At 46.8% G+C, this 22,259-nt stretch overlaps 1 protein-coding gene across 7 annotated transcripts in view; it reads left to right on the forward strand.

Moving 5' to 3' along the window:
• The window catches only part of mpp7a (membrane protein, palmitoylated 7a (MAGUK p55 subfamily member 7)), a 122,193-nt gene extending 100,353 nt beyond the window's left edge, over positions 1-21,840 (forward strand). For all 7 annotated transcript variants that reach the window (XM_036125106.1, XM_036125109.1, XM_036125110.1 and 4 more), the window contains 5 exons: positions 5,645-5,725; positions 6,966-7,059; positions 13,693-13,801; positions 14,402-14,545; positions 20,303-21,840. In XM_036125106.1, the coding sequence (XP_035980999.1) occupies positions 5,645-5,725; positions 6,966-7,059; positions 13,693-13,801; positions 14,402-14,545; positions 20,303-20,482 (608 nt within the window). In that variant the 3' untranslated portion in view covers positions 20,483-21,840. The remainder of the gene's footprint in view (positions 1-5,644; positions 5,726-6,965; positions 7,060-13,692; positions 13,802-14,401; positions 14,546-20,302) is intronic.
• The last annotated feature ends 419 nt before the right edge of the window (positions 21,841-22,259 follow it).

Genomic DNA, 22,259 nt, shown 5'->3' on the forward strand with positions numbered 1-22,259 from the left:
AAACAGCAAGTTAGGATAGCTACATGCTTGCAGTGATTTCCTGACATGCTTGTGTTTCTCCTCTGTGGAATAGGGAATGTTGTCAGCCCGGTAACTCAGAGTTTGTGTTTCAGTGGGTGATGTGAATCAAAATGCAGATATTGGTCTGTGTGTTTGAGCTTCCGGTAAACCTCAGCTTTGAGACTCCCACCCTCCCCAATATCCCCCATACAGTCCAGAAAAAGCAACATGTTGTTCTTGGCATCCTCTGTGGTAAAGCCGATGTTGTTGTGGTTGATGAACGCCTCAACTTCTTTGGTTATGATTGTGACCCAAATGTCATCCATGTACCTAAAACAGTGAGTTGGTGGTGTTCTTTTGTAAGCACTGAATGCTCTGTTCTCAACCTCCACCTTGTGCATATGGGCCACAATGGTTGACAGTGGGAAGCTATGACACACCCATGTTTCTGTCTGTAAAAAGTGGCTCTGTGCTTGAAAATTTTGTTGAGAGACAGTGTTCACTGCCTCTGATGTGGGACTGCAAGTAAGAGGAGAGGTGACATCAAAAGAAACTCTGGTTTCACCCGGTGTCAGTGTCAGATGTCAGATTTTGGAGTTATAAATGTGATTGAGGAGTGTTTCCAACCAGTGGAGCCAAAATGGTTGCATTAACCAATAAAGTTTAGTCTGGATTTCCACAATTTCCTCCAAATCAACACAATGAACTCTCAGAAATTTGTGAAGGATTTGAATTTGTGCTTTAGCCTGAACATCTGTCAGAAAGGACTATTTTCCTGCTGTGACTTCACAATCGGAACCTTTGGAGCTCCTCATTAAAGCTTATTCTTGTTAAAAAGCAGCAGTTTGCTCGTGTTTCTGCTGCCGTCCTCTGAATGGGGAGCACTGGAGCACCAGAGTGAGCGGTGCTTTGACTTCACCTGGTTCTGATGGGAGGAGCTTGGAGGCCAGGTCATCAGGTCAGGCCACGGTCTGTTCTCCTCAGGCTGCGTGAGCCTGGAAGTTCTTCAGCTCTCCATATTAAAGGCAGCTTCTCTAATGAGCGCAGGAATGAAGTCTGGCACTTGTAGTGCTGAAGCAAACTGCAAGCAGAGAGAGACAGAAGGAGGGAGAGAGAAACACAGTGGAAATACTACAGCTCAGCTCAGAGAAAACAGCAGCACTTCTGTCAGTTTTACTGCTGTGTTTGGGTTTATGGTGGAGCTGCTGGATTGGAGCATGGTGACCTGGTGATGGTTCTGTTGGACCTCCTCAGCAAGAAGGAGCTTTAATCATGTGAAGCTCTGCTGCCTGCATCCCTGATTTCACAAGTAGCAACCAATGGAGCGATAAACAAAGAGAAAATTATTTCAGGAGTGTGAGGAACTGCAGCAGTTAGTCACACCAAGGTGTAGCCGACCTGACTATGTTGGTCCCCTGATCCAGAAGCTCCATATTTCCACTCAGACTGAGGAAAAACAAGCCTGTGTGCAGGTTTGTGGCCTGCTGGGTGGACTGTCTACACCACTGTGATAGGGATCATTACAGAGCCTCTGTTACCACGCTCTGCCACCTTCATCGCCTACAACAACATTGGTCTTGAGCCCTGTTCAAACAGCAGCGCTGCATTCCTCCCACATTCCTGAAAAAAAAAATCCAGATGAGCTCCATTTCCTGATCTTAATAAATAAGCCGACTTCTCAGCTCCTTAGACTTTTTCTCTGAGTGAAAAACTCAGAGCGCTGTATTCGCTTCAGTTTGTGCTTGTTGATCTGAGAAGGTAACCACAGAGAGCCCAGAATGTCCCACCGTCTTTTTCCTCAGAGATTTTTTATTTCACGGTAGAGTCTCCATGCTCACTGAGGAAACAACTTTTATCACTTCCAGCCGTCACACAACTGGACTCCAAACCATGTGTTGCTAAGTGAAGGAAGAGAGGGAAAGCATGGCCTGTGAATGTGTCTGTATGTGAAAGTTTCCAGATATCAGAGATCAGACTGAAAGAGCCTCGGTGTCCACACCTATTTATCAGGTTGTGGACCTCCACTAAACCGCCCTTCTCTCTACCAGATGAAATGCTGAGGAGCTCTGAGGCAGCATGACAGCAAACAGGAGAAGTGGTTCTCCTGAGAGTTTGCTTTCTTTTTCCTTTCCACCCATCTCTCTTTCCATCCAATCCTCTCCACCAACTGAAGTCATTGTCTGCTTGTTGCAGAGGAGCTCCCCGCTGAAGACATTTACCTGAAGAAATTAATGTCCACCAGGGTTTAATATTATTATAGTGTCTGCCCAGGACATATGAGGAACGTGGAGCCGGATCAAACTGTCTCTGACCACATGCTGCAGAGGTCCAACACTGATAGGCTGAGCCTTGCACCGGTCCAGTACTGGTTTCTGGTCCAGTTTGGTAAAGATGCCAAAGGGTGAAGTGGTGCTCTGGTTTTTCAGACAGAATGAGAATTTAACAGAAGACACTGAGGAAGATGTAGAGAAACAAGGGGATTTTAAAAATGTTCCATGTCTGCAAACGAAAAATGATCTCTGCCTTTGTTACTATGAACTATTAATTATTACAAGAGAGATGAATAAACCATCAAACCTCAGTTCAGAGTTCTTTATTGTAACAAATGAATCTGTTTTCTGAGTTTAATCCTCCTGTTGCTTCATACAAACCACTGTAAGAACTGAAGATGGATACTCATCTTTCTGAGCCACTCATTACTGTGAATGCAGTAGGCATTCACAGTTCTTGAGATCCTGTTTCTCTTTATTCTTTATTATTCCCGTTTATTCTTCCAAATGCGTTTTTACTGTTTAAACTTTGCTTCGCTTCTCCTCCTACAATTTTTCTCCGATTTCAACCATTCAACTTTTAAACTATTCAGCTTCTTCTGGAATGGATGGCTATGTCTTTTTGTACTTTTAACTCTTCAACTTTTTAAAATATTCAGCTTTTTCTGCAAATTTTCAGCTTTTTTTCTCCCATAGGAAATGAATGTAATTCACTAAAATTCCGCTCATTTCAGCTGCTTTTTGACAGCTTACTGCTTCAGCCTACTTTCAGCTAGAAACGCCATTCAACTTTTAAAATGTAGTGATATCTTTCAGCTATTTTGGTCTATTTCAGCTTTTTCATATCTTTTACCATTTTCATATAGTACCTCCTTAAAATAATTTTGGCTTTTCAAGAAATTCAGCAAATAACATGCGTTGCTATGGTTGTCAAGGAGGCAGTTATAGAGTGCGCACTCTAGAAATTCAACAAATTCTTCTTCTCCGAACAACTTCTTCTCACTCGCTCAATTTTCAACCTATCCACATGAATTATACATCAAAACGTAGGAATTTTTATCTGGATTCAGGAAATGTAACCTTCATTGGTGTAGCATTTATAGATTTTTCGCAAATCACCTCAGAGCGACACAAACCCGAAACCTCCCCCATTCATTTCCTATGGAGCGGTTTTGAAAAATGACGTCTGAAAATCCAAAACATCACACGTTTTCGCATCGTCGCTACTCCTAAACCGTTTGATGTACAGGCATGAGACTTTCACATATGAATGTCCCAACCCTTCTGGCACTCACAAAAAAGGAATTTTGTGGATAACTGTTACGGTTTTTCCGCAGGAACAATTTGTTCGGGAGTAGCGAATGTGCAAAATCCTGAAAATGCTTTAGAGCTGCATTGTTCCACATGATCCACTTTTTTACATCGTCGCTGTGCCTACACCGATTTTTGTACAAACATAAAAATGAGCAACATAGTCCTCAAAAGCCTGCTGATACTCACAGTGAAGGAATTATTTTGATATCTCTTATACTTTTTCAGCTAGAGCGATTTGTTCGGGACCGTTTATAGAGGATTTTTGAAATTCATTAAAAATTCCCTTTACATCATAATTTTTTACGCCTTTATTAAAATATTTCCTGCAAAAACCGATAGCAAGTCTTCTTCCCCTATCCGTTAAGAAATAAACGCAGAAAAGATTACGTCTCTACCATTTAGGGATCAGGAGATATGAAGCGTTGTTCGGGGCAAAGTTCTCCATTATAATCCAATGGGACTTATTGTGAGCAAAGTCTCTGCACTTGGGTAGACTGGCCGCTGCAGGTGTGTCAGTGAGTTTCCATGACGACGGAACTCTGAGGGCCAGAGGGAGAGGATCAATTGAGATAGAATGGCAACTTTCGACGCTCACCGCAGTTGCTGTGATTAATGTAGGAATCTGAAATTCGCACAGTCACTTCCTCTTGACATTTTAAAATTTTCAAGTGACTTTCAGCTATGTGTCATTTTTCTGTCCAATTTTGGATTTCACATGCTTTCCTATTGGGCCTTTGCTTCCAACAGGACCTGGCATGATGCCCAGACACGACCCAATTGGCCAATACAGCACCACCCACCTGTGGGAAATGGCGCTACTGACCATTTTGGTCAAATATTGAGTTCTGGGCCCAGATGTGGTGAGGCTGAGTTGCTAAAGGAGGCCAATCTGACCCATGAACTTTGGTGACGTTTGGCGACATTAAGTATTGGCACCCCTATTTGAGGCACTTCCCAGTACAGGATTTGGACCAAACTGACAGAGTACAATCACCAGGTGATCCTGAGCACAACCATGTTAGCGGCTAATGGTTAGCATGTTGCTAATTGGAAGTAGCTCTAGGAAGCTCGGACAAACTTCTGCTTTACAGAGTCTGTACCTCCTTTATACAGAATGCTCCACAATAAGTTTGGGCCTCGTCACGTAAAGCATCTCCAAGTTAGGAGGTGTCAAACATCCAATGCTTTTCAATGGGGGCGAAACCCCTTATACTCCCTAGAAATGCAGGCCCACATATGGCTACAGTATATTAAAGTTTGAAATTCTACTTCTGCTTTGTTAAACGATTCAGTGTTTAGAATGAGTTAGGAAATGTTTGGTGCCTTTCCCTCAGTTTTTTCTTCTTCTAATCATTCAGCTATTGTTCTTTCATGTTCAAATTCTTCAACTCTTTCAAATTCTTCAACTTCTTCAACTTTTTCAACTTCTTCAATGCTTTTCAGCTATTTTTTCTCTTCTTCAAAGATCTTCTGCATCTTTTGCTCAATCATTCAGCAATCTGCATTCACAGTGCATTTTCGCAGGAAATGCAAATTTTTCTAGTTAATCATTATGATACCACTTATTCTGGTGGGTCCCCCACTGGGGACATGATGGAAAGTCCAGCTGACCTGCAGCAGTCAGAGGAAGAGGGTTTTTCCCTTCTTCTCCTCTGTTAAACTGGTTGATTTCTCTGCCGAGGAAGGAGGTTTGAAGCTTTTACTGAAACTGAAGTAAACTTGTGTTCAAGTATTAAAGTATGTTTGGCCATAATCTACAGCAGCACATCTGGTGACATCCTAACAAGCAGGAAAACTCGGGAACAAATGACCTTGGTTCTGTTGGATCAGTGTGAGGCTGCATCAACAGTAACAGAACCCTGCTGTGAGCCCATCTCTCCTTTTATTGTTGGTCACATTTGTGCTTTTTCTCCGGTAACTTATCAAAATGTCAGCTTCTGTATTTTCTTCTTCCAGCTGAGATCGAACAGATTCTGAAGGATCTAGCAGACATTTTTCATCTGGTTCTACTGTGAAGCACTGATGAACTCTGTGGGGTGTTTCTGTTTGTTTCTGTGCAGGACCCACCGGTGTCGGCTTAAATGAACTCAAGAGGAAACTGTTGATATCTGACCCCCAGCACTTTGGTGTGACCATCCCACGTAAGTTCTGACATAAAGGATCATTTGGCTGAAGTTGGTTCCAGTGCCATTTTGGGGCTGCATATTGCAGAATGTCAGGTTCTGTTAACTACTCTCTCAGGTCATGCTATTTAATTCAGCCTAGACGGTCCGTTCCAGAGCATCTAAACCATGTATGGTAGAACTTCTGGCTCTCACTGAAGGGACAGAGGCCCAGAAAGTGTCCAGTCTGTCTCTGCTGATCGCTGTCAGAGGACACGTTGATGTGTTCAACCCTTAGCGTTGTTTCAGATTCAGCCTGAAAACTGGAGTTTAAGAGACAGCTGCCAGCAAAAAATATAACCAGGAGACTGACACGAGGAGCTGCATGAACCCTGCAGAGTTCAGGTCAAATATTGGAATCCCAATCCATGTTTACAGAGATAGTCCAGGGTTTGGGAATGAGCAGATTCCCTTTGTCTTGTTACTTTGGGATTCTTCCTGTTGCCACCAAGCAGCGTCCAGAACAAGGCGAGCTTGATGTTGCTGCTCTGACTAAAGGCTGGTTTGCACGGAGTCTGTCAGACTCAGTGACATGAAGCTGTGGATCTCCTTCAGTCTCTTCTCTGACTAGTGGGTTTCTGGTGTTTCCTGCTAAAACAGAAACACATGATCTAAATGACACGGCTGGTTTTCTGTGAGTCGGGTTTGACTTTCAGGGGCTTGGTCTCAGCACAACCCCTTCAACATGCTGCTGAGATAAGCAGCTCAGAGGAGAGCAGAACCAGGCAGGTGGAGCTGCAGGTGATTGAAGCTGCTACTCTTCATGTCTGAGGGGTGTAAACCTTTGACCTTCTGAAAGTAGAGTCGACAAACCCAGCAGGCTGTCCACTGACATTCCCTCCATGTGCCGCTCTCACTGGCTATTTTACAGTGAGGCGTTCGGGTGGACGGCCAAAAGAAATGCCCCCAAACTCGGTCACCTTCCAGCTGCTAACGCCAGGCTGCTGTTCCAACAGAAATGTTGCCTCATTACAGGAGCTACATTTACTGGTACTCTTTAAAGCAGAGCTGAATGTCTGCTGCTGCAGCCCTGCAGGTTGGGTGTTTTATAGAGCTATTACAGCCTCATATATACGAGGCCTGGCATAGCCTGTAGGGCTGTTTTTCAGGCTTCTAATTCCAGGATAATGTGGCTCAGTTTCAACCAGTTTGTGTAGAAGCAGAAAGTCAGACAGTCGGAGTCTGAGCTCATCATTCCCTCTCTCTCTGCCTCTCTCAGACACCAGTCGGCCCAAGAGGAACCAGGAGACCGAAGGTGTTGAGTACCACTTCATTTCTAAACATCTCTTTGAGGCAGACATCCACAACAACAAGTATGCATACCTGTGATTGGCTCAAAGTAAAATGCTTTTTATAATTAAGAAAACTCACTGCTGAACATTGAACTGTTTTATTGTGATTAGGCTTTAATTTCCAGATGCTACAGAAACTCAGTACATCATTATTAAGACATTTAAAAAGAAACAGGTTTAAAAACAAGTCTCTGGTTTAAATGAGTAAAAACGAAACTGCTGAATGCGAACGTTTGGATTGTTTTGTGCCATTTGAATTTAAAAACTTACTTTTTGTTGGCTTTGCTAATCTAGCCCTAAAAGGCAAGTGAAAAAATAACAATTATAACAATTTTTGGCTGTCGGGCCAAATTATTTTTCCTCATCACTTTAGAATTTGTCTGAAAGTAAAAAAAAAAAAAAAAAAAAAAAAGCTAAATGTCAATAAAAGCATATGCGTTGGTGTCTGAATTTGTTAGTCAATAAAAGTGAATAAATTGAAGATTTGTATTTGTTCCTTGTTGTCGACTAATACATACGTGTGACATCAGATGTTTCATCTATATAAATACAAGTTCAGAAGTTACGAATATTAGTTACAAAGTTATAACAATACAAGTACAAATTTACGCGTTTAAAACAGTTAGGACTCAGGAACTAGACCTGATAATTCAGACAACACCAAAGCACATTTAAGGATTTTATTATTAAGATAATTGATGTAGCCAGTGATGTTACCTGCTATAGTTGGTGACGGCTGGGTTTGCGTCCCCTCTCCCGATATTAGCTCATTTTCATTTCTTAGTTGGGCTTAGCCTTGTCGATGTTTGACATGGATGGCTCCCACTGCTGCATGGATTGTGGGGCTGCCCTCCAGGCAGAGGATTGCCACGACCTGTGCCCTACCTGCCTTAGACATACATGAGCACCTTGTGGACGCGCTATCCGAGAACCCCTGCATGAATTGTAGTTTTATGCACCATGCAGTGAGGGTGGCTCGGTTGGCCCAGTTGGGCCCCCAGGAGGGTTCTGACCTTCCATCCTCTGGGCAGATGGCTCCCCCCAGGCGTTCTAAGCGCCGTGGTGGGACCACAGTCTTGGCAACCTCCACCCCACCCCCCCCCCCCTCGGAGGAGACGGGCCACAAGGGTGGAGCAGTTGTCGGTGGAGTTGGCAGAGATGAAGTCTTTGTTGCAGACACATCAGTCTGATCCCTCTCTTCCAGTGGCTGGGCTCTCTTCGCCACCCATGCGGGGAAGAGAGCGGGGATGAGAGGAGGACGTCATATCTCTGGCTGCCTCTGCTTCTCATTTTAGAGATGAGGAGGAGGCAGGATCCTCTCAAGCCTCTGACACTGGGTCATTTTCATCCCAGATGCAGGTGGAGAGGCCGGTGACAGTTCCATGTGGGATGTCATGTCTATTGTCCTGAAGCAGCTGCAGCTGGAACTCCCAAAAGGAGAGGTATCTGACTCCGGGAGTGCCTTTTTCAGGCGTGGACGGGCTCCTACTCCCTTTTCTGTACCTCCATCAGAGGAGTACCTTAAGGAGTTGCACATTTGTTGGCGGGACCGAGAGCGTTGTCACGGCTTTCCTCAGACAGTCGGGTGTTAGCTTCCATGCACGAGTCGGTGAAGGCCGGTCTGGACCGCATGCCAACAGTTGAACCCACTGTCGCTTCACTGATTGTGTCTCCAGATGAAGCCCTGCGTCCTAACGTCAGATGCCCGCCGACTCAATGTCGGGTTACGGATGACTTCCTGTGTAAGACATACAATGCAGGAGTGCGTGCTGCCCGTCTTGGCAACTCCCTGGCACACCTCATGTTCGCCCTCTCTGCATCGGTTCAGGACGCTGGTGGTGCAGCTGCAGCGGTTGGTTTTAGCGACACAGTGTTGCAGGCCTTTGCGCTGATGACCAGAGAGCTTGGCCGTGTCATGTCATTCCTTGTTCAAGCTCGCAGACAGGTCTGGCTTGCACAATCTCCTCTCACCGAGGCATGCCGTAGGACCCTCAGGGGTGTCCCGGTTGTGCCAGGGGAGTTGTTTGGATCAGCTACCCTGGAGGCGCTGGAGTGGACTATTCAGGCGCGTCAGACCAGTCAGCAGCTTTCCGGCCTTGGCAGGAGCGTACACCCCTTTCCTCAGCATTCGGTGCACCCTGCTGCTACCCCCAGTGTTCGCCCACGGCCCCGGACTGGTGATAGACCTGGTGGTTCCTATCCCCGTGATGTGCGGCAGAGACCCAGCAGGGACTTTCGTGAGCCAGTCGGCCGCCCAGTTAGCAGACCCGGGCCTCATATCCTGCCCTCCCTCCAGGGCTCCCAGGGGCCGAGGGGATAGAACATGATGCCACCGGGCCAGCCGTTGGACATTTTTCCCATCAGCAGCTGAATTTTTGGGCTGCTCACACTGTGGATCGATGGGTGGTTGCCACCTTAACCCATGGCTACAGGCTTCAGTTCCGACCTGGTGAAATCCCTAGCACTAGACCAGGAGCTTTCCGCCCTCCTGGCCAAGGGTGCAATCAAGGCTGTGGATCCTCTGCGGCAACCATAGAGGCTACTATTCAACATACTTCCTTATGGCAAAAAAGACGGGCGGTTTTTGCCCCATTTTAGATCTAAGGAGACTCAATCAGTACCTGAAAGTCCTTCCCTTCCACATGCTCACCACAGCAGAGGTCCTTCAGACCGTTGTGGCAGGGGATTGGTTTACGTCAATAGATCTGACGGACGCCTGTTTTCATGTGCCTATTGCGGCAGAACATCGCCGCTTTCTCAGGTTTGCTTATCAGGGTCGCCATTGGCAATTCCGGGTGCTCTCATTCGTGCTCTCCCTTTCCCCGAGGGTGTTTACTAGATGCGTGAAAGCGGCCCTTTCTCCTCTGCATGCCTCCGGAGTCAGGATTCTGCCATACCTGGACGACTGGCTTCTTTGTGCTCCCTCTCGTTTAGCTGGCTCTCGGGATACGTCCCGGCTTCTTCTTCAGGTGTCACGGTTGGGCCTTAAAGTCAACCTTGCAAGGAGTTGTCTGGTTCCATCTCAGACAACCACTTTTCTTGGGATGCATCTGGACTCCACTACCATGAAGGCCTGTCCATCTGTTCACAGGGTGGACAACATATTCCAGCTTGTTGGTCGATTCAGGCTGGGCAGGCAGTTTCCCTATATAATCTTCCTGTGAATGCTGGGCAAACTGACATCAGTCACTTGTGTCGTGCCCTTGGTTTTGCTCCTCCTGTGTCCTTTGCAGCGGTGGCTCAAGAGCTTTCGCCTAGACGCCAGGCTGCACAGGCGTTGCAGGCTCATGGTGAAGAGGATGTGCCCTCGCTCCTTGGCGAGACAGGATCCTTTTGTCCAGTGGTGTTCCAATGGGGTTAGTGGTGTGTCGAAGGGAAGTGGTCACCACGGATGCCAGCACCATGGGCTGGGTCGCCGTGTGGCAACACAGAGCGGTTCGGGGTCTTTGGGGTCCAAGGGAGCTCAACGAGCACATAAACGTGCTGGAGCGGCGGGCTGCGCACATGGCCCTCAGGTGCCTTCTGCCCCAACTAGAGGGAAGGCATGTGTTGGTTCGGACAGACAACACCTTTGTTGTTTACCATATAAACCACCAGGGAGGCACCAGGTCAGCACGCCTCCTGAAGGTATCCAGGGATCTCCTGGAATGGGCGTTTCCCCGTCTGTCCACCCTGCGCTCAGCGTATCTGCCAGGACGGCGGATTTCTCTATCCTGCCAGGCACCTGCTCCGGGGGAGTGGTCTCTTCACCGCGACAGAGTGCGCATGATCTGGAACCTCTTTGGCCAGGCAGAGGTAGATCTGTTCGCCACAGAGGAGTTGACCCATTGTCCCCTATGGTATTTCCTGACAGGGGTGGCGGGCGCACTGGGCCAGGACATGCTGTATGTCTTTCCATCCCTCTCGCTGATTTGGCCTACTCTACGGAGGGTTCTCGAGGAAGGCCACAGGGTGTTGCTGGTAGCTCCGTTCTGGCCAGCGCACCCGTGGTTCCCGCTGTTTTGGAGTCTGTGTCTCAGTACTGCATGGCGTACTGATATGGCACCCCAACCCTCAACGTCTCCAGCTGTGGGCATGGCCCCTGGGAGGCTGACTGCATTTGTGCCTAAGGTGATGTCTCCTTTTCACCGTAGTCAGCCATTGCGGTTGGCTCGGTTTCAGCCTCAGTCAGATGCAACTGAGGATGGGTCTGAATTATTGTGCCCAGTAAGGGCATTGGAGGCATACATTGCGGCCACCGTAAATCTAAGACGCTCGGACCAGCTTTTCCTATGTCATTGGGGTCCGTGGTTAGGATGTCCTCTTTCCAAGCAGCGTATGTCCCATTGGATTGTCAGTGTCATCTGCCATGCCTATGCTGCAGGTTGCTGCTCCCTGTCAGTCAGTGTGAGGGCACATTCCACCAGGAGCGTCTCTGCTTCCTGGGTAGCTTTGAGAGGGGTCCCGTTCATGTGGATGCACATTTTTTCTCAATCGTTTGTTTTTTTTTTTTTTTTACTGTGCTTGTCTTTGTGTTGACAGGTCCTCAGAAAATGAGTGTTTTTTTTTTTTTTTACTTGCATTTATCAAAGCTACTGTTTATAACTGAGTCTCAGGTCTGAAAGTCCCCCATTGAAGAGCCTTCAAAACATCAGTCTGTCTCTTGTGGTTCCTCCCCTGTCCACTAGAGGCAGCGGGCAGCAGGGACAGCAACAGTCTGACATTTCCAGTGTTTGTTGCCACAGTTTAAACAGCAGCTCCCTGCTGTGGTCTGTGTCTCTGTAACTCAGGGTGAGCTGCTGATGACAGGGCCGGGCCGTGTGCTGGTAACTGATCTCCAGACAGTGGCCCCGAGGTCTCCGTCTGTTCTTCCTCTTCTGCTTGGGGCACTCTCTGAACCCGGCCACAGTGCAGTCTCCCTCCACATTTGTGGTCAACAAATTAAAATGCAAGTTATAATGCTTAGAAAGATGATGGATGCCTTTTTGCTGCTCTCACACGAACCGAAGGGGAGGGGAAGTAACTCTGCAGGGTGGACACGCAGGACGTTTCTACACATAAACACACACACAGTTACATCTGACATGGAGGAAGTCTGTGGTCCTGAGTGCACACAGAGATTCCCAGCATGCAGAGAGGAGGAGTGCAGGGTGATGGCGCTGTTGGGAGAGCTGGTATATTTAGGACATGTTGCGGTGGAGGTCGAGGCATGCAATGTTTTTCACTGAGACGGTGGGATGAGGGACAGAGCTGTGATGTGGGCTGGATGAGTGGAAATGTCCACTCTGAAATTACAGGCAGCTCAATGAAGGAGGAGAGATGAACTTGTTTGTGTTCTGGCTTGCTGCAGCAGCAGTAACGATTCTCTCAGCTCAGAAATAAGAGGCCACAACAACTTGTGTTCAGATTGAAGAGCTTTCCCAAAGAAAAACCTCTTCTTGGTCAAATTATATAACGTCATCTTTCTACCTTCTCTGAATGACAACAAACCCCACAGATGCTCCGGAGGTTTCAGTTTCTCTGCATGAGCTGCTGGGAGCTTTTACACAAATTTCCCAGAGCTACCGATGATGTTTGTTAAAGACTGAAAAAATTCCTTCAAAGCCTTTTTATATGGACAGTTACTATCAAATCATGTTTTCTAGCTGAAATTTGCCCCACAAAGTCAGTCATCCACTTCTCCCGGAGTCTGTGCAGACCACAGCTTCATATTAGCTCCAAAGCTTTCCACTGTTTCTCTTTCCTCTGGTTTCTCCTTGTTTCCACCTGAAAGTCCTCCTGTAGTTGCTTTGTATGGCATGGAGGAGATGATCTGGTGGAAAACTGTTAGTTTTTAGCACCAGTGAAGCTGCTTGGTGAGCTAAAATCCTGGCTGGTGAAAGTGGAGGTTTTGGCGTTCAGCGTCTTTGTGGTCTTCATGGAATAAACGTGTGTTATTGCTGATACAAGTAGAGTTGGAGATTTAGCAAAAACTCTTCTGAACATAAACGTCTGGCTTTTAGATTCCTCAGAAAAATGTGTTCTTCAGATCTATCAGCAGCTGAAAGAGGAATCCTTCTGTCTTTGTGAATTTGTTTGGATCCTATATTTCATTATTTCTGAGACAAATCTCCGCCAAGCAGGTTAGCAGGAGGTTTAAATGTTATTTCTAGATGTTTTTTTTTCTTCATAAACAAAAATGTTCATTCTTCCATTGTTTGAAAACACAGCAGTAGCAGAGATTTGAACAATAACACAATCTTTTTACTTTTAACATGTTCTAGGCCCCACTTATATAAAGGGTCATACTTTAGACAGGATTTTTTTAATCAGGCCTACATCTTGTACAAGTGGTAGATGTGCATGTGAGTTACCACTGTTGTTTTATGTGATACTTTTGTAAAGTTGGACCAGTTACCTGGAAACTGGCCCGACAAAACATGTTATTAATGGGGCTGTTGTTGATAAAGCTCCTGTAGTGTTGATGCAAACAGCCTTGTAAATTCCTTTCATACTTCACTTATATATTAAAAGTTTATAAGCTTTTATTCCATGTATCCTTTTATTTTTATGGCTTTATTCTTTATTTCATCATTGCTTTTTATGTGATTGTTGGTATTGTAAAGCATTGTGGGATATTTGTTTGTGAAAGATGGCATATGAATATATAAATCGTGTTTCCCTCTCCCCCCTCAGGTTGGTGGAGTATGGCGAGTACAAAGGGAATTACTATGGAACAAGTCTGGACTCAGTCCGCTCCGTCCTCTCTAAGAACAAAGTGTGTCTATTGGACGTCCAGCCTCATGTGAGTGGTGCAAACCCCCCTGCTTCATTCAGTTGCCCCTCATTCCCACCACCATCCTGACAGCCACCCATCTCCCTGTATTTCTGCCCCTCTGACTTCATGAGATCTCCTTCTTCAGTAGCTTTCCTGAAGAGCCCGGCTGTTTGCTGAGTTCCCAAAGTCGGTAAGGGAGGGGCTCATTTTCAGGGAGGACATCCTGCCAGTTTCCTCCAGTTGTAGGCTTTGTCTTTGTCTGATGTGCCCAGGGTTCTGGTGGTCAGACCAGACCCTGATAGCCATGTTGAAACTGCCTAGGCCCTGTTTCATCAAGCTTTTACCTCACAGCTTTTCCTGGTTGCCTTCCTTTAATGATACACAGGAACTAATCTATCGTTAAATAACCTTTATCAACTAAAAGGAGAGAGGACCCATCGCCCTCCACTTTGAGGCCATCCTACTTTCTAATTGATGCATTGCTCAGTGACAGAGTCAAGTCCTGTCATTTCTGTTCTCTCTGACTTCATGACTGACTGTCTGTTAAACCAAGTACAAACTCTGATTTAGAAGAGGACAAGCTCAAACATCATTATTCTCTGTTGTCTTTCCTACTTTTGTTCTTAGACAATAAAGCTTCTGCGGAATGCTGAGTTCAAACCCTTTGTTGTTTTTGTGAAACCTCCAAGACTGGATAGACTGAGGGAAACAAGAAAGAATGCCAAAATCATCCCAAGCAGAGACGACAAAGGATCTGCCAAGCCTTTCACGGTAAGAGATGGAGAATTCCTGTCACGTTCTGTCACAGTTATAGTAAAAACTACTTTTCTAATTCTATGGCTTTATATCCAAATATAAAAAGTTATTATGAAGTGTTTAACACGTCTTGGAATTGTAAATCTGTGCACATGCATCTGCATAAAAACAATAATGGCATTAAGTTGATATTTATTAACCTAAGTTGAACTGCAGAAACATTGTGAGAAACAAGAACACCGCCATGTAAATCAACAGCTTATAGAAACCCTTAATCATGTTCTGCAACTAAAATAATGGTTAGTTAATTTGTGGAGTCCAACAGGCTTGGGCGTTATCTACTTCAGTGACTAGCTCAAGGCGAGGCAGTGGAGGACAAAATGTTTGCAGTTTCTAAGTGGTAAAGTGATGTTAGCAGCATCATTGCTAACATGGGCTAATGTTCAAAGCACTCACACACGCTACACACTATTGATCAGTCCTCATGATTCCAACTTCCAGATCGTGATCAGCGCTCGTCTGACTTCCAACTGGACTCGCCGTGTGTCAGAATAAGGTGTTTTTATACCCAAAGTCGTTTGAACCCATATGAAAATTCAACTGCAACAGCCACCGTTCAACCCTAAGAGGGGAGCACTAAGATGGTTTAAAAGCAAATATTGCAGAACTAAACAAGTTCATTTCAAAATGCAAACAATTGCACCGTAACATTAAGCAGCACCCTTAGTCCCAGTTTATCTGCAAAAAAAAAAAAGTTGATTTTGAGGTGGGTTAAACTTTAAGTCTTGATCCAGCAGTGGGGATCCTGTGTAAGCTCGAGTCTAGATGAGAAAGAAGCACTGCGGAGAAAAGGGTTACGTCTTCATTTCCTCGTGTCTCCTGCCAGGACACAGAGACTGTGTGGTTCTGTGTTCACGTGGCCGATCCATGTCAGATTACTGGGCAGAAACAGCAGAAAATGCTGCAGCCAATTGTGATAGTGGGTTTTTATATTTAGATGTGCAGCTAATCCATTATGAAGCAGAAAACCACCAGATATTTTCTGAAATAACTCATGAAGATTAAATACAGTAAAATATAGTTTCGGTTTCAAGTCTTTTTATTACTACAGAAGACTGCAATAGAAACACCACATTATTCAGAAAAACAACCTGGTGTGGCCGCAGCATGTCAATTATTTAACAGAGGAGTCTCCAAAAATAGAGCCGCTAAGGAGTTACAAGATCTTAGGAGCCTGTGTTTATGTGCATACATGTTTAGAATCCTGCAGGTTTGTTTGTGTCTTCGAGTGCATCAGCATGAATGCAAATCTTTGTGTATTTATAAGTGCCTGTCTGGCAAACTCGGTCTCTATAAAACCATATCTGTCTTCAAATCTAAAGCTGAAAGTTCCCAGTAAAACCAGAAGGCTAAATAAGCACAGCCAGGTTCCAGCTCTGCTGCTGCTCTGGGAGGGAGTCAGCCAGAAGCCACATGGCTGAAAGCAGAAAGCCTTAGAGGGACCACCGCAGAGAGATATCTGGACTCATTTAGAGTTCTATCTATTAATACAGGAGCTCTAGGTAGGAAATATTTACCCCCAACCTGGTAGAAATACACACTGTTGATGTTCCTCACAGTGGGAGCCTGGTTCTGTTCTTCACACTTGATGACTGATTCTCTCACTGACTTACAAACATCTCCATCTGTTGAATGAGCCTCAATGTTTGTGGACAAGGTTCCACCTTTTCCTGATGAAACATACGGAATTTAGTTTTGATTCTCTGGATGATACCGGTGACCAAGCTGGTTCTGCTGAAGCACATTGAGGTGAAGAATAACTGGCTTATTTTGGGAATAACAAAATGGAAACATGGGCTGGCACCTTACCGTGGTGGAGGGGTTTGAGTGTCCCAATGATCCTAGGAGCTATGCTGTCAGGGGCTTTAAGCCCCTAGTAGGGTCACCCAAGGCAGACAGGTCCTAGGTGAGGGACCAGACAAAGTGCAGCACAAAATGCCCCTTATGATGAATACAATTATTGGACCTCATGTTCCCTCACCCGGACGCGGGTCACCGGGGCCCCACTCTGGAGCCAGGCCTGGAGGTGGGGCACGTTGGCGAGCGTCTGGTGGCCGGGCTTTTGCCCATGGAGCCCGGCCAGGCTCAGCCCGAAGAGGCGACATGGGTCCCCCTTCCGATGGGCTCACCACCTGTCGGAGGGGCCAAAGGGGTCGGGTGCAATGTGCAACGGGTAGCAGTGGAGGGCGGGGACCTTGGCGTTCCGATCCTCGGCTGCAGAAGCTGGCTCTTGGGACGTGGAATGTCACCTCTCTGTTGGGGAAGGAGCCTGAGGTTGTGCGCGAGGTTGAGAGGTTCCGACTAGAGATAGTCAGACTCACCTCGACGCACCGCTCTGGCTCCGGAACCAGTCTCCTTGAGAGGGGCTGGACATTCTTCCACTCTGGAGTTGCCCATGGTGAGAGGTGCCGAGCTGGGGTTGGCATACTGGTTGTCCCCCATCTCGGTGCCTGCACGTTGGGGTTTTCCCCGGTGAACGAGAGGGTGGCCTCCCTCCGCATTCGTGTGGGGGGACGGGTTCTGACTGTTGTTTGTGCTTATGCGCCAAACAGCAGTTCAGATTACCCACCCTTTTTGGAGTCCTTGGAAGGGGTACTGGAGAGTGCCCCTCCTGGGGACTCCCTCGTTTTGCTGGGGGACTTCAACGCTCACGTGGGCAATGACAGTGGGACCTGGAGGGGCGTGGTTGGGAGGAATGGCCCACCTGATCTGAACTCGAGTGGTGTTTTGTTGTTGGACTTCTGTGCTCGTCATGGATTGTCCATCACAAACACCATGTTCAAGCATAAGGGTGTCCATATGTGCTCTTGGCACCAGGACACCCTAGGTCGCAGTTCAATGATCGACTTTGTTGTCGTTTCATCTGACCTACGGCCGCATGTCTTGGACACTCGGGTGAAGAGAGGGGCGGAGCTCTCCACCGACCACTACCTGGTGGTGAGTTGGCTCCGATGGCGGGGGAGGAAGCCGGTCCGACCGGGCAGGCCCAAACGCACTGTGAGGGTTTGCTGGGAACGTCTGGCGGAGTCCCCTGTGAGGCGGAGCTTTAACTCCCACCTCCGGGAGAACTTTAAACACGTCCCGAGGGAGGCGGGGGACATTGAGTCTGAATGGACCATGTTCCACGCCTCTATTGCTGAGGCAGCTAGTCGAAGCTGTGGCCGCAAGGTTGTCGGTGCATGTCGTGGCGGCAACCCTCGAACCCGCTGGTGGACACCAGCGATGAGGGAAGCCGTCAAGCTGAAGGAGTCCTATCGGGCTTTTTTGGCCTGTGGGACTCCGGAAGCAGCTGATGTGTACCGGCAGTCGAAGAGGCAGGCGGCTCGGCTGGTCGCTGAGGCAAAAACTCGGGCGTGGGAAGAGTTCGGAGAGGCCATGGAGAAAGACTTCCGTACGGCTTCGAAGCGATTCTGGTCCACCATCCGGCGTCTCAGGAGGGGGAAGCAGTGCAGTACCAACACTGTTTACAGTGGGGGTGGTGTGCTGCTGACCTCGACTCGGGACGTCGTGCGTCGGTGGGCGGAATACTTCGAAGACCTCCTTAATCCCACCAACACGTCTTCCATTGAGGAAGCAGAGCCTGAGGACTCTGGGTCGGGTTCTCCCATCTCTGGTGCTGAGGTTGCCGAGGTTGTTAAAAAGCTCCTCGGTGGCAAGGCCCCGGGGGTGGATGAGATTGGCCCTGAGTACCTTAAGGCTCTGGATGTTGTGGGGCTGTGTTGGTTAACACGGCTCTGCAACATTGCGTGGACATCGGGGGCAGTTCCCCTGGATTGGCAGACTGGGGTGGTGGTCCCCCTATTTAAAAAAGGGGGACCGGAGGGTGTGTTCCAACTACAGAGGAATCACACTCTTAAGCCTCCCTGGTAAGGTCTATTCAGGGGTTCTGGAAAGGAGGGTCCGTCGGATAGTCGAATCTCGGATTCAGGAAGAGCAGTGTGGTTTTCGTCCTGGCTGTGGAACACTGGACCAGCTCTATACCCTCAGCAGGATTCTTGAGGGGGCATGGGAGTTTGCCCAACCAGTCTACATGTGTTTTGTGGATCTGGAGAAGGCATTCGACCGTGTCCCCCGGGGGACCCTGTGGGGGGTACTCCGGGAGTATGGAGTACCGGACCCTTTAATAAGGGCTGTCAGGTCTATACGACCGGTGTCAGAGTCTGGTCCGCATTGCCGGCAGTAAGTCGGACTCGTTTCCGGTGAGAGTTGGACTCCGCCAAGGTTGCCCTTTGTCACTGATTCTGTTCATAACTTTTATGGACAGAATTTCTAGGCGCAGCCAAGGTGTTGAGGGGATCCGTTTTGGTGGCCTTAGGATTGCGTCTCTGCTATTCGCGGATGACGTGGTCCTATTGGCTTCATCAGGGCGTGATCTACAGCTCTCACTGGAGCGGTTCGCAGCCGAGTGCGAAGCGGCCGGGATGAAAATCAGTGCCTCCAAATCCGAGACCATGGTCTTGAACCGGAAAAGGGTAGAGTGCCTTCTCCGGGTTGGGGAGGATGTCCTGCCCCTAGTGGAGGAGTTCAAGTATCTTGGGGTCTTGTTCACGAATGAGGGGAAGATGGAGCGGGAGATCGACAGGCGGATTGGTGCAGCGTCTGCTGTGAAGCGGGCGCTGTACCGATCCGTTGTGGTGAAGAGAGAGCTGAGCCAAAAGGCGAAGCTCTCGATTTACCGGTCGATCCACGAGCTTTGGGTCGTGACCGAAAGAACGAGATCCCGGATACAAGCGGCTGAAATGAGTTTTCTCCGTAGTGTGTCTGGGCTCTCCCTTAGAGATAGGGTGAGGAGCTCAGTCATCCGGGGAGGACTCAGAGTAGAGCCGCTGCTCCTCCACGTCGAGAGGAGCCAGTTGAGGTGGCTCGGGCATCTGGTCAGGATGCCTCCTGGACGCCTCCCTGGAGAGGTGTTCCGGGCACGTCCCACCGGGAGGAGGCCCAGGGGAAGACCCAGGACACACTGGAGGGACTATGTCTCTCTGCTGGCCTGGGAACGCCTTGGGGTTCCTCCTGAGGAGCTGGCCCAAGTGGCTGGGGAGAGGGACATCTGGGCCTCCCTACTGAAGCTGCTGCCCCCGCGACCCGACCCCGGATAAGCAGAAGAAGACGGACGGACGGACGGACGGACGGACGGAAACATGGAGCTGCAGGTGTTGGGGGGACTTCAAATCATCTCAGCAGTATGTTTGATATCTGACCTGACATAAAACCATGTCCCCTTATGGATGTGACCATCAGGAACAAGTCCTAGCAGATGATCACTGAAGCCCCACACCTGCTTAACCCATACTTCAGCAGACTTCAGTATGTATAGTGAGCTGTGCAGCTGGTTAGCACAACCCGATATCAGCCCAGTCCACAAGCTGCCATCTCTCATCACATACAGAATGCAGAGTGAAAATTTCAGTAAATTAGAGTGTTTTGCTCTTCGTCTGTTTTTGTTTTTTTAGTGGATTGGATATTTGTGTGTATTCAGTGGAGGAAATAATGGAAAATCCTTGAGGGTTCAGTGCCTCTGGCAGGCTTCATGTGTGGGAACCATGTTTCAAGGAGGATAAAACAGGCTCTTTATGTATATGTATGTGTTCAAAGCAGAGGTTTTGTTTTAGTCTCTGGGTTTAGTTTCCTTTTTTGAAGCTTTTAACAGTGTCTTTGTGTAACTAATTTTATTTCCTCTTTTTGTTCTCTCTCTGTGTACTTGTGACTTTGCAGGAGGAGGACTTTCAGGAGATGTTGAATACTGCTGAGATGATGGAGACTCAGTACGGCCATCTGTTTGAGAAGGTTATAGTGAACGATGACCTCACTGCTGCCTTCAGCGAGCTGCAGTCTGCCCTGAAGCAAGTGGAGACGGAAACTCACTGGGTTCCAGTCAGCTGGACCCACTCCTGAGATCCACTGTGACTGGGAAAGGAGGAAAGGGAAGGCCTACAACAAAAAATATGCATTTTAAGTCTCTTTTATATCCACTGACTTTGATGCTAGGAGCCCAATATGAAAAGGACAAGGCAGCACAGACTGGTGTGATGTGGACCTGAGCTGTACCAAGCTAAAACTAATCTTTCACCTTTGGAACAAGTTGGATTCAGACCTCAGCTCCTGTCTGGATGGTGATCTCCATGTTAGACAAAGCCTGGTTGACAGCAGAGGACTTTTGGCTTCATGTGGGCTCAGGAAGTGTGATGTGGATCACACCACCCTGACCTGAAATGTTCAATAATATTGGACCTTCATAGAACCAGCAGTGCTGCTGACATAAGCAACCAGGACTCCATCTTTAGTGTGTTTAAAGCATTAAACCTGTAGAAAACCAAAGGGATGGATATTTTTCTTCCTGGTGGACGGATCAGAACTGATGTCAGTAAAATAACTTTAAGGGAAAATGTCAAAAGATGCAAACATGTCTTCTGTTTTATTTCTGTGCTTCAAAAGAGCTTCAATGACTGTTTGACAAAATGAAAACACTGCCAGGTACGCGCTCAAGAAAGGACAGTAACTGTAATTTTATTTAAAAGAAATTAATATATTTTCTATACTTCCAGTACTTTTTAAAATACATTTTATGACAATGTTTGACTTTATGTGAAACGAGATCTTAGCTGTAGCTCCCTCGTCCTGTTTTAACAGAGACATCTCCTCTGTCATTGAAGTGTTTAGATCTGATCTGCCAAGCCAAGTTTTCTCCTCAAGAGTTGTTTTATTCACCCGATATATGTTCCATCCTGGAGCCGTTTGAAAAACCAGCATTCATACAGGCTGTCCAGCAGACCAGCTTTGCCATTTATAGAACAGGGCACATTTGTCTTTAAAAAGAAAATTTCACTATTGGGTTTTATTAGGGTGGAGTTTTTATTTTTATTCACATAAACATGGTTTCAGTGAGGCTGCTAACAGTGGCTCCACAGCACACTTCTAGGATCTTCAGGAAGTAGCTGCTCCTGATTTTATGTGCATCCGAAGTTTATTACTTGAATCATCCAGTCTTATTCACCCGTACTTAGTGTTTTATTTACCACTTTCTAAAGCATGTTTCAAAGAGATATTTTCCTTTCTTCTGGTCTGGGTTCTAAATTGTCAGTTTTGTCCTTGGCAGTTTTTGCTCACTTGAGATCAGTAGTGGTTCAGAACACAAGTGCTGTATCTTTATGGAAAATCCATATGTTATTGATTTTTACCTTGTATTTCTCATAATTTGATCAAATGAAAGATATTAAAACAATAGTCCTAATTAATAAAAATATGAAAATGGTTGTTTTTGCCACTATTCCTTCATTTTTTCATTCTTTTAATATTAGTCAGTTGGACTTAGAGTCAAAAGTCTCTGCCACTGTTTTTATGAGCAGCTGAAAGTCTCAGAACCACTGCTTAGAGATAGGAGATATGACCTTAAATTGATTAAATATTCTACTTTAGTACACCAGTGACTTTAATTGCAGTTGTAAAACTTAACAGTAAACAACATAATCCTGTTTTCTAATATATTTAGATTAACTGATCCTCTCAGGGAAGTAACAGTGTTCAAACTGCTAACAATCCTAATCAGTTTTTGTCAATTTTGGGGTTGCCAAACATCATTAAATAAGGTTTATTTTTATCATCAATCATAATTCTCAACATTTTTCACACAATAACAATAAACAGAGAGATAATTACTCATCCCTACCACTAT

Source organism: Fundulus heteroclitus, chromosome 21 (genome assembly GCF_011125445.2).
Source record: "Fundulus heteroclitus isolate FHET01 chromosome 21, MU-UCD_Fhet_4.1, whole genome shotgun sequence".
NCBI lineage: Eukaryota > Metazoa > Chordata > Actinopteri > Cyprinodontiformes > Fundulidae > Fundulus > Fundulus heteroclitus.